The 12,589-nt window shown below is 46.3% G+C and overlaps 1 protein-coding gene across 1 annotated transcript in view; it reads left to right on the top strand.

Annotated features, from left to right (window-relative positions):
• Positions 1-12,589, top strand: part of SMCHD1 (structural maintenance of chromosomes flexible hinge domain containing 1) — a 2,274,803-nt gene that overhangs the window by 1,286,470 nt on the left and 975,744 nt on the right. The window contains exon 34 of the mRNA XM_086965602.1: positions 1,919-1,998. Coding sequence (XP_086821728.1) covers positions 1,919-1,998 — 80 coding nt within the window. The remainder of the gene's footprint in view (positions 1-1,918; positions 1,999-12,589) is intronic.

Raw genomic sequence — 12,589 nt, 5'->3', positions numbered from 1 at the left:
AGCTCCCACGTGGGCAAGGCAGCCGTGGTTCACCACGCTACTGCAACTCTCACAGGTGCCACATCAAAAGCTGAGATTATTACCCATGCACCTTACACAGAACAATGGAGAAATAATGCACCCAGATCCCAAACAATTGAACCTAGCGATCTGGCTCCCGAGGTCATAGAATTTGGATACTTTGATTTACCTCCAAACTGTATGGAAATCATTAAGCAAGCAAGACGTCCTACCACCAGAGCATGCTATGCAGCAAAGTGGAAAAGGTTTGCTGTATACTGTAACAGTAACAACATCAACCCTCTGGACGCATCCACTAAACAGATTATTTGCTATTTACTACACTTGCAGCAATGTAACCTTGTGTACACCTCTATTAGAGTACACCTTGCAGCTATAGCGGCTTACCTACAAAACAGACACCATCTTTCCCTGTTTAAAGTACCAGCAATAAAAGCTTTCATGGAAGGCCTCAAAAGAGTCATTCCACCAAGACTACCGCCTTCCCCAGTCTGGAATCTCAACATAGTACTTACCAGACTAATGGGACCACCTTTCGAACCTATGCATAGGTGTGAAACACAATTCCTCACATGGAAGGTGGCCTTTCTTATAGCTATTACTTCACTCAGGAGAGTTAGTGAATTGCAAGCGTTTACAATACAAGAACCATTTCTGCAGTTACCGCAAAATAAAGTGGTTCTTAGAAAAAACCCAAAATTCTTGCCTAAAGTAATTTCAGCATTCCACATCTATCAGCCAGTGGAACTACCAGTCTTCTTTCCAAAACCACAGACGGTAGCAGAAAGGGCCCTACATACATTAGATGTCAGAAGGGCGATATTGTACTACATAGAAAGAACACAAACTTTCAGAAAGACAAAACAACTATTTGTAGCGTTTTCTCCTCCACTTGAAGGCAATCCTATCTCTAAAGCAGGCATTGCGAGGTGGATTGTAAAATGTATACAAATATGCTACTTAAAAGCAAAGAGGACATTAACTGTTCCTCCTAGAGCTCACTTTACACGTAAACTAGGAGAATCTATGGCATTCTTAGGAAACATTCCTCTAGATGACATATGCAAAGCAGCTACCTGGGTTACACCGCATACCTTCACAAAACACTACTGTGTAGATGTGCAGGCAACACAACAGGCTAGAGTGGGACAAGCTGTACTAAGGACTTTATTTCAGACTGTTGCAACAGACACTGGTGACCACGGCTAGGGAGATAACTGCTGTATTGTCTATTCAAAATGTACCATCTGCAGCCCATATGCCTCGAACGGAATATGCTACTTACCCGTATGCATCTGTTCTTGGCATAGAGGGTTGCAGAGTGGTACGTGCCCTCCCAGCCTCCCCGGAAACCTGTGTCTGTTCCAACACTATCTTATTTAGATACACTTACATGGGCATTCCTATCTGTATTCTATCATACTACTCCATCTAACCCTACTATGGCAAAACAATCTAAGGATGGAGCCGATGCCCATGCGCACTAGCACCCAAAGGAGGAGTCACCAGTGTACAAAAGACTTCTCCAAGAGAAAAACAAGTGCAATCATCCGAGCCCAACACCAGATGGCAATCTATTCGTAATGTACCACTCTGCAGCCCTCTATGCCAAGAACAGATGCATACTGGTAAGTAGCATATTCCTTTTCATGTGTAAAACGATATCAAACTTGTGTAAATTGTGTTTTTGTAATGTTGATTATATAACCTGGTAAATTCGGTCAGCTATGTTATTGCAGTGGTCAAAGTGAAGAATAGTAGTTTGAATATCAGAATCTAAATCTTTTTTTTGTTTGTTTCCACAGTTGTGTTTTTTGTGACATGAGGAAGTCCGTTCTTTAGACATTGGTTAGCTATCCTGTATTTTTTTTGTTCACAATTCTGTTTTCTGTGATAGATCAACCCTGGAAATCTTCAACATAAAACTGATGAAAATGGCAGAGCAAACTTTGGAGTGATTAGCCTTTCTGCACCCAAGTAAGCTTGTTATAAAATGCACAAGTAATACCTTGTTCCTCTTGTCAGTTGTCATGCTCTATTGTAAACATTTTGTGCAGCTAGATGCAAAATGTACTCTCTCACTTGATAGCCTGGTTATTATTGACTTCTTGTAGGTGTCTTGTTTGCATTTTTTGTTTACTACTAGTATCCCACGGCCTTTCATACTTTGTACTAACCACTGCATGCTGAGTATTCCTATTCAAACTTAACTCTTACAAAGATCATTTTGTTTTAGTGATTGCGTCTTAATGTAGTACTAATTTGTGATGAGGGAATTGTACTGTAGCAAAGTCTGATGCAAATAACTGACATCAAAGACAGTCGCTGTACTGGCACAGCCATGTTTATAAGGCTAAAGGTATTTTCTTAAAACACAATAAAGAACAGTAAAATTAAGATAAAACCAAAAAGTAGAAAGTCCTGGCAACTTTTGTGACGTCGATAACACCCCAAACAGTTTTTTATTACTTATGTGCTAGGTTACTACAGCCCAAAATCGCATAGGCGTTTCTTGGATTGTGGTATCATATGGGAGAAAGCTTGTGAGTTTTCTAATGTCTTCTGATATGATTTTTTTTAAATAATCAATGAGATTCTATCCATTTTTATATTTTTTAGTTTTAAATAAATGGTGAAATACGGTTGTGGAGAGTGTTGCTGATCCTTGTGTTGACAAGGAGAAGCACTATGTGTGTTTAAAATACCCTTCACACACTACGAATCCCATAGTGTCATGCTTCATCATGGGGGTCTTCCCGTCCCTCTACGGGGCGGGGCGTGTTTCTTCCTGCGAAATACGCGGGAGCACTTGTTGTTGTGGAGTCAGGCTATGTGTATTGTGAAAAATGAGAGTGATGGGGGAAAAACTATGTGAAAGATTAAGATGTTAAATATAATTTTCAATAAAACTTACTGAAATAAAAAATTCCCTGGCTAGTAGAAAAAAAACAATGTATTCACTTCTCTAGCTGAGAATGTTAAAATGGGGTTGTGGTAGGGGTATTTACTATGCCCTACTTAGTCAACATGTTTCGTAAGCAGTCCCCACTGCTTTACTCATCAGGACCTATGTTGATCCCTACTACACTCAAGAAAAAATATGTAATAAATCTATGTCAAATGCCTACTTTCCTAAAACAGGCTTGCAAAAATCGGTTTATTCCAGGGCCTGATTGAACCCCTTTGAGAAAAAATAACCAAATTGGTCTCTACAAAAGAAAGAAAAAGAAACAAAGAATCGACTGGCATTGTGATATACTTTGTAACACATCACCATCACGTGGAATTTTGTTTTCTTTAAAAAGTGATACATTTTCCTCATTATGGCAAAATTACAAAAATGCTGCCTTGTGTTTAAACTGGCGAATTTCGTCATTTTTTGAGGTCATTTCGCCGTTCGTATTTACAAATTCACACATCACTCATAGACATCGTACTCATGAATCGTGCCTCCTCGGGTTATGTAGGAAATACACACAATGTTCACAAGCTCAGTAATGTAATGGTTTTTCACAGTTATGGGTGCCCGAGTTTTGGCATCTTTTGGTGCAATTTTGGAAAAAATGCTTTATTGTGGCTTAGGGAAAGTTCCCCTTCATTAAATGAAAGGTTTGTGTTATGCCACCTACTCCAAAAGTTTTTTTTGCAGCGTGGAACAAAGAAAATTTGTTATCGCAATCAATGTTAGTAACAGGAAAACGTGTCGATCAAGCTGTGTGGGCAACAAATCATTGTTTCTCATAGAAAGTGATAACTACATATTAATCTCTTGAGAAAAAATACATACATTTCTTATGCGTGATAGAGCCCCATGAGCTTGGCATCAGAGGTGCGGTTTATTCTGATGTTCACTGTGGAAAATAAGCGATTTTTTTTTTTTTTAATGACTCGTTTCTGGAAGAAGCAAGAGTTACAGTGGAGGAAATGCCAAGGATTAAAGACTTATGGCCAAAGTCTTACTCACATCACCACTGGTACAAACGCTCCATTATCAAGCCTCCGTGCCGCTCCGTCGGGTTGCTGGGTTGTACTGAAATCTAGTCGTATTTATTGGTCTTTTAATAATTGAAAAAGACCGCAAAATGCTTGTTCCTTGACCATTGTGAAAATGCCCTGCTTCCGTGCTGAATATATATATATATGTAATGAGCAAGGTCGTCTTTCTTGACATTAAAAACCCTTGAGTACGAATCCCACGGAGTCGTGCCTGCTTTCTGAAACGGTTGCAATACAGGATTTGTTTCATATTCATGTATATATATATATACGGGCATATATCCGCCTACTACTCCGCTATCATGAGGTCGCCTGGCTGGCGAGGGGAGACCACTCGTCCGCCTTGATCCACACATGGGGCGCCTAGACGAAACAGGACTACCAGTACCATCAGGCACTGGGACATTTGGACTGCCCATCAGGGGCATGCCATGAGGTATATCAGGGCTGGTACCTGCATTCCCACATCAGTTCGCCAAATCCTCTGAAGAGAAGGCGGGAGCCTTCGAAACGCGTCAGGAATTCCACGGCGATATGGGACTGAATCACTTTCTCTTGAGCTCCCCAGCTATCAAGCATGCTGTGGCAAGAAAGGCGAGTTCAAGTTTCTCCCCGCGTGTGTGGCTGTGTCTTTACACGCGAGCGTACATATATATATATATATATATATTGTCATTTTCTTTTATAAGTAATAATCGTAGTGTGTGTAATATAGATAATACTTATTTTTGGTAGTTTCATAACAGCTTCTGGTGGGTCTCACTGACTAAAAAAGTAAATTGGTTGTATTCAAGGTTCTACCTATCTAGTTGTGGACCTTGATTGAGTAGTTAAATCCTAGCTCATGTTCTACATGTTTTTTAGGAAAACTTAATCTAGGAGTGCGCTATTGTCTCCATGGATCTTAATGGGTTGGTTATCTGAGAGGTTGGTGTCTGTTATGTGCCTCCTCAGTTGTGCACCTCTGAAGGTTGATAAACCATAGCTATGGTTCTGGTTGTTCAATCTTGTTTATAGCTCCGTAAGTGGTTCGGGGCCTTGATGGATTTTATTATGGTTTCATGTTCTGATTGTATCGAACTTGTACTGTGATTATAGTTGCCCCCATGGGATTTCATCGTTCAGGCCCTTTTGGTTTGTTTTCAAACGATAAACCCATCTCCATTCTTTTTCAAAAAGGTACTTGTCGTTGTTCACCTGTTCTATTACAGTCCAAGAGGTGTCTTCCGGGGTATGTACGTTGAAAGCCTGTACACAAGCCTCCCCCACAATGAGACATTAAATATCATCGAGGATGTACTTTTTGATGACGATTGGGAATACCAGACACCCAGAAATGTCATCATGGAATGTTGCAATCTTGCATTAAAAGAAAACTTCTTTGAACATAATAACACCTTATATCTCTAGAAACATGGGACCAGCATGGGGAGCACATTTGCTCCCAGTATAGCTGGTCTTCATGTTTACCACCTAGAGAGGACAAAAATACTACACCCCAATAAGCCTTTCCAAAAACACATAAATACCTGGAAAAGGTACATTGATGACATTTTTATCATATGGGACGGTGATGAGACAACAGCAGAACGTTTCATCTCTTGGTTGAACTCCCAAGATGATTTTCTAAAGTTCACGAGTACAATTTCCAAGGAAGAATTGGTATTTCTAGACCTTAATATATTCCCCAAAGATGGTAGGTGGATGACAACCACACACTTCGACAATATCGAGAAATGGTCTCCTAATGTACCAGAGCTTCCATCCTAAACATCTGAGAGACAACCTTCCCTACGGGCAGTTTCTGCGATTGAGACGTAATTGCCCTTAGATTACCAATTTCAAATTACAATCCAGAGATCTCAAAAAGAAACTAGAAATGCGACAATACCCTGAGAAAATAATAAATGAAGCCTACAAAAGGGCACGCAACAACTGCAGAGAGAGTCTCCTGGAAAAGACTCACCCCAAACCTGTAGAAAATCGACTCTTTTGTATCACCACCTACAACTCAAACTCCAGTCAGGTGACCAAAAAAGTCAATAAACATTGGAAGATTCTAAACAGCGGAGGTCTAAACATCTCCAAACCAATGTTTTCACACATGAGAGGCAAGAGCATTCGTGACATGCTTTTTTTTTTGAAAACCTTTATTGTGTAAAGAAAGGACAGTTACAGACCCACAACCACGGAGGCTGATCATCGAGCATAATAACATCAACATCAAATTACACAGCTCATCAGCCGACAACCCGGGGGTACGGCAGCGATACTTCACGATTACGTACAAGCCTGTGGTATGCTAGGTTTCGTGAAACTTTCCACATTTTGTATTTTATTTAAATAAAACCACTAACAAAAACACACAAAAAAAGGAAAACGAGGCATGGCTATGTATAAACTGGTAGTTCCCTATGGTCGGGGGGAGACGGGTGAAACCTATATGTCAATGAGAATGAGGAGAAATATCGGGGAGGGCAGGGGGGGGAACCTGGTAGCAACCAATACAATGCAATCAACAAGAGCTGAGTACAAGGAACGCACAATCAAGGAAGAAGGAGCAGATCCGGAAGGTCGGTGAATGGGGGGGTACAAATTTCACCACGAAATGCATTCCATTGTCCCCATATCCTACCCCATTTCTTGGGTCTGCCACGGGAAACATATACAACTTTCTCTCCGAACATGGACCAGTCCATATTCTCCTTCCAGCACAGGAGCGTCGGTGGCCTTGGGGAACCCCATAACTGAGCTATGTCACGTTTAGCAACCATATTACCCAGTGTGATCCATTGAGTTTGAGCAACAGTGCAATCATTCGGTTCCCAAACATTCAACAGACAGCCACTGGCTTCAGGCAACAACACTACACCCGTCACTTCACCCATAACCACATGCACTCGGCGCCAAAATGCTGCCACCTCCGGGCATTCCCAGAGGATATGCAGAAAAGTAGCTAGCATACCACAGCCGCGCCTACACAACCCGTCCACAGAGAAACCCATATGCATCAGTCGAAGGCACGTGACATACACCCGATGCAATATTTTAAGTTGCACCAGTCTGAGACGTGCCGGGATCGCAACCTCCTTAGGAGAAGAGATCGCTGCCTGCCAATCCTCATCATCCAGTTCTAATCCGTCTCCGGTCCAGATAGTCCGCAACTGCAAAAGTAGATCCGAGCGGTCATTAAAACGTTTCTTGTAAATGAGGGATATAGTGCTATCGGGGACGTATCCATCAAGCACCCTATCCTCAAGAGGGGAGGCCTCCGAAATAGAAGCGTCAGCCGGAAAAAACGATTGAATCACATGGCGGACCTGGAGGTACCGGAAATACTCTCTTTCGCTCAGTTTATATTCTCGCTGTAGTGCCTCGAAGGTCTTGACTGCACCCTTGGCCCAGAGGTCACCAACCTTGCTGATACCAATAAGGTCCCAGCTGGTGAAACCCTTCGATTTCCACAGACTACCTAGCGCCTCCGAGGCATACAATGGGGTAGACTTCGTCAACTTATCCGTCCAGCCCGTGGCAGCGGTCGCGCTTCCCCAAACTCGCACAGCCACTGCCTTAGGGCCCGTGAGATGCTTGCGGTCGGCTCTGGAATAGAAGGCCCGATTGTAATCTCCCCCAGGGAGTTGCCATCTGTCCATCTCAAAAGCGGGATTAGGGACGGGGCCATACATGGCGTGATTCACAGCACTCAACTGGGAGGCCCAGTAGTAGCGCTTGATGTCGGGCAGTGCGATACCTCCATCGTACCAGGGCAAAGTCAATTTTGCCAGTGCAATGCGTGGTCGCCCACCCCAAACCAACCGCCTCTGCAAGCCCTCGATCTCTCGAAAGTAGCTAGCAGGTACCAAATCAAGTGTATTTTGAATGGCATATAAGAAGCGGGGGAGAGACATCATTTTGAACAGGGCCGCCCTTCCCAAAGGGGACAGCGGCAGGCAACACCACGCCGTAGCATCCGAACGAAGCCGGGAAAGCGGAGGCAGCAAATTCCGCTCATAGCGGGTCTTGGGGTCCAATGAGATGTAGATCCCCAAGTATTTGAAACCGTCCCTAGAAACCGGTATAGGACAATGACGAGGAAGAAGAAGCTCATAGTCTGTGAGTGGATAAATACAGGATTTAGCCCAATTAATAACCAGACCGGAATTCCTTCCAAAGGAACGCAGCACGTCGAACAGAACGCCCAGCGACTTACGAGGAGAGGTAAGGTACAGCAATATATCATCCGCATAGAGTGATATACGGTCCTCGAAATCCGCCGACCAGCGGATGCCCTTAAGCGATGGTTCCCAACACAGCCATGCAGCCAGGGGCTTAAGGGCAAGTGCGAAGAGGAGCGGCGACAAGGGACATCCCTGTCGCGTTCCCCGACCGAGGGTAAAGGGCTCGGAAGCCCTGCCATTAACCACCACCTGTGCCAGTGGCTGCTGATATAGGAGTCTGACCCAGCCGATGAATTTAGGGGCGAAACCAAACTTGGCGAGAACAGCCCACAAATACGGCCATTCGACCGTGTCGAAGGCCATTGAGGGAAACCAAAATGGCCGGTTCCCGAAGAGACCCCGCCCTTGCCAAGACGCCATGAAGGCGACGTAGATTGAGCGCGGTGTTTCGGTGGGGTATAAATCCAGATTGGTCCGGGTGGATCAAGTCTGCTATCACCGTAACCAACCGATTCGCCAGTAGTTTAGCAAGAATCTTGGGCTCGGCGTTTAAAAGCGAGATCGGCCGGTATGACGAGCATTGGTCATGGGGTTTGCCATCTTTATGTATGACCACAATGGATGCCAGTCTCTGGTCGCGAGGAAGAGAGCCGAGATCTCGCGAGGTCAAAAACATCTTACGGAGATATGGTGCCATTTTGTCCGGACAGAGTTTATACAATTCTACTGGTATGCCGTTTGGACCCGAGGCCTTCCCGGACCGAAGTGAACGGATAGCGAGCGCTACTTTATCGGTGGAAAAATCCGCCTCCATAAGCTCCATGTCAGAGTCCGACAGGCCGGGCAGAGTGATATCTCGGAGCAAAAGATGCGAATCCTCTTTCGGTAGATCCGAGACCGGCGCATAAACCGTCTGAAAGTGATGGCAAATGTTCGGACTATGTCAGTCCGGTCCACCACTCTAACACCATCCACACTCTCAACAACAGGCACCACTCTGTTCAATCAATCTCTTTTATCCAGCCATGCAATCAGCTTTCCCGCCTTATCACCCACATCATACAGGCGCCCCTGTTGCTCTCGGTGCATCGCCTTAGCTGCATCAGTAACCAGGGTCTTATAGTCAAATTGTTTCAGGGCTAGGGTATGCAACACCTCCGAAGTGTCCCCAGTCCCAACCTGTTTCTCCAAAGCAGTGATCTCGTTTTCTAGTTCCACCACCGCGGCATTTCTACGCCTCCTTTTGCTGGCAATGAGGGACAGGGCCTGCCCACGAATCACTGGCTTATAGGCCTCCCACAATGTAACCGGGGAGGAGACCGATCCATCGTTCTCAGCGAAATAGCAATCCATACATTTCACTAACTCTGACCTGATTTTAGGATTACGGAGGTGCCAGGGGTTAATCGGGGCAACTCGGCCTTCCATGCCCAGTTGCATATCAATCATTAGTAAAAGCGGAGAGTGATCAGAAATCCCCCTGGCCAGATGCCTAACCTCCCGCACCGAGACCATCTGTGCCGCTGGCATAAGAATATAATCTAATCTCGAGAGGCTCCTGTGCGCACCCGAGTAGAAGGTGTACTGGAGCTGACCTGGGTGTAACTGCCACCAGCAGTCAGCTAGTCCCAACATATCCAGCAGCTTCCCTAGCCAGAGCTGTGCAGCAGGCAAAGTCCTGGGGGGACTGCGATCTACATCACCACTGACCACTGAATTAAAGTCGCCGCCCACCACCAACACGTCGCCCGGGAGCCCCAGGATCACATCACCAAGATCAGCAAACGTGGTAGATTGCAAGCCAAGGGGAACATACACAGACAAAAAGGAGACAGTTTTTCCTTCCCACCGTCCCGTAATAGCCGCATAGCGGCCCCTATCGTCTAGCACAACATCATCGATCTCCAGTGGGAGGGAAGTACGTACCATAACCCCCACCCCTCTCGAGCCGGAGGTGAACCCCGAGTGTGCCACCTTACGATAACCACGTCTGTTTAGTGCACGGCATGCATTACCCACCAAGTGTGTCTCCTGAAGTAAAATCACATCTGGGGTATAACGTTTCAAATATTGCAAGACAACACCCCGCTTTATTCTATCACCAAGACCGTTAACGCTCCAACTCAGCATTTTAAGCTCCCCCCCCCCCCCCCCCCCCCATCCCAGCATTGAACACCCATCCCTCCATGCCCAGGAAGAAGTACACAGAGTCGACAACAGGAGATGTAGCAGCCTCGATCAAAACAAGAAGAAAAAGACCTCCCCACCACCCCCAGGAAACCCCGAAAAACACACCCCCACCCTGCACCCCTGCATTAGACCAAAAAGCCACCCCAACTTGCAGTGTGTCTGTCGCCCCATAGAACTAACCTACGAAAAGAGAGAGAAGTCCCCCAGAGGAGGAAGAGGAAGCCCGAATCCCCCCACCCCTGGATACCCACAGTAGTAGCAAGTCTATGAAAAAGCCACTGCTAAAGGTCCAGAGTAACCAGTTCGCCGCTGCAGACTCACTCCTCCTGTTCGGCTGGGCCTCCCTCGGCACCTTCAGGGCCCTCGCCGCCATTACGATGTGTTTGCAAAGTGTCCTACCAGTCACTGGCCACCTCCGGGTGATCGAAGAAGAAGGCCCGCTCTTCATACTCAATCCTCAACCGGGCAGGAAAAAGCATGGCGTATTTGAGACCAATATCTCTGAGTCGTCTCTTCACCCCGGTAAAACCCATGCGCTGTTTCTGAACTGCCTGGGTGAAGTCCGGGTAGAAACTAACCGAGGCATTGTCAAATTTAGTGGGACCCGTGGTCCTCGAAGCTTGCAGGATAACATCTCTGTCCCGGAAATTAAAAATCCTGGCAATGATGGGTCTCGGCGCAGCTCCCAGCTTCGGCTTCCCGCCTGGAACTCTATGGGCCTGTTCCACTGTGAAAAAGTTACTGAGGCCCTTAGGCGCAAGATGTTTAAGGACCAGGTCTTCCACCAGAAGGTCCGTAGAGACGTCCGACGGGGTCTCCGGAACCCCCACAATACGAATGTTGTTGCGCCTTGCCTGGCCCTCGAATTCCTCCAGCCGGCGGGCAAATTAGTCGTTGGAGGTACGAAGCGTGCGAACCTCAGTCTGAAGGTCTGAGACATCAGTGGTCAGACTCGCAGTTTTGACATCCAAAGATTTGACCCGTTCATTTGTCTTCCCCAGGTCAGCTCTGATGAGATTAACCTCAATCGCCACCGTATCGATCTTGGCAGCAAGAGTCTCATACTGATGGCCAATGTCGGTCCGAACACTGGTAATGGCGCCCATGATGTCACTCAGTGTCGGTTCCTCCGACGGCGGGGTATCATCCACGGTCCCTTCAAGAGCCTTACTCGCTCTACCAGGGGACCCTTTCGGGCGGGTGAAGCGCTCTATAGTCTGGGTTTGGATGAGGCCCCCACGATGCGTGCCCTTGGTGTTCAGTTTTTCGGCATCCAGCCTGCCCGCCATTGTGGGCTTCGAGCTCCCACGGAGTCGTTGCAATCTAGTCAAAATGATCACGTTTTCAATGAACCTCAAGGGCGAGAGGGCTAAAAACCAGAGCAGATTCAGGATCCGCAGCAGGGACAAGAAGATGAATGGGGCAGCCGTAAGCGTTGCGACAATGGCCCAAAACGAAACCGAAAGCACCACAGGGGCAGTGGGCGTGTCCAACCAGCCGTTGTTGTTGACTTGCCACCTGGGTACCTCGGTGACTCCAGTCCGGGGACGGTCTACGATGTAGGCCACAAACTTCAGTACGGAGCAAGTCCCGATCATGGCGGAAATAGGCAGGAAGTGGGGTATGGAAATTTGTTCCTATGCCGACGACACCCAACTCACTGTCATCCTGGATGAAAAAAACAATCCTAAAGAAAGGCTTCTCAACTGTCTTACGGAACTGGCGGAATGGATGCACCAGCATTGTCTAAAGCTCAATGCAGATAAATCTGAGATACTTCTGTTCGGAAGCCACACCCAGCTGTGGGATGACAGCTGGTGGCCAAAAGAACTGGGCACCCCACCGACCCCATCACAATCAGCAAGAAACCTTGGAATAACTATAGACACCGCCTTATCCATGAAGACTCATGTAGCCGCCATATGCGGAAAAGGCTTCGCAATCCTAAAAATGCTTAAGAGAGTCTTCCCATGGATTCCAATGGAGTGTAGAAAGATCCTGGTCCAGTCACTCCTGATGAGTAGGCTGGACTATGGAAACTCCCTCTTTGTAGGCATGGCTGAGTACCTGTTTACCAAACTCCAAATGGTGCAGAACGCCGCAGCCAAGGCCATCTGTATGAAACGGAAATACGACTCGGCCAGGAGCTGTTTGCGTTATCTACATTGGCTCCCGATGAAGCAAAGAGCATCTTTTAAAATGAT

Source organism: Lissotriton vulgaris, chromosome 4_1, assembly GCF_964263255.1.
Source record: "Lissotriton vulgaris chromosome 4_1, aLisVul1.2, whole genome shotgun sequence".
NCBI lineage: Eukaryota > Metazoa > Chordata > Amphibia > Caudata > Salamandridae > Lissotriton > Lissotriton vulgaris.
The sequence above is the reverse complement of the archived record's forward strand: the minus strand, read 5'-3'. Positions and strand labels throughout refer to the sequence as shown.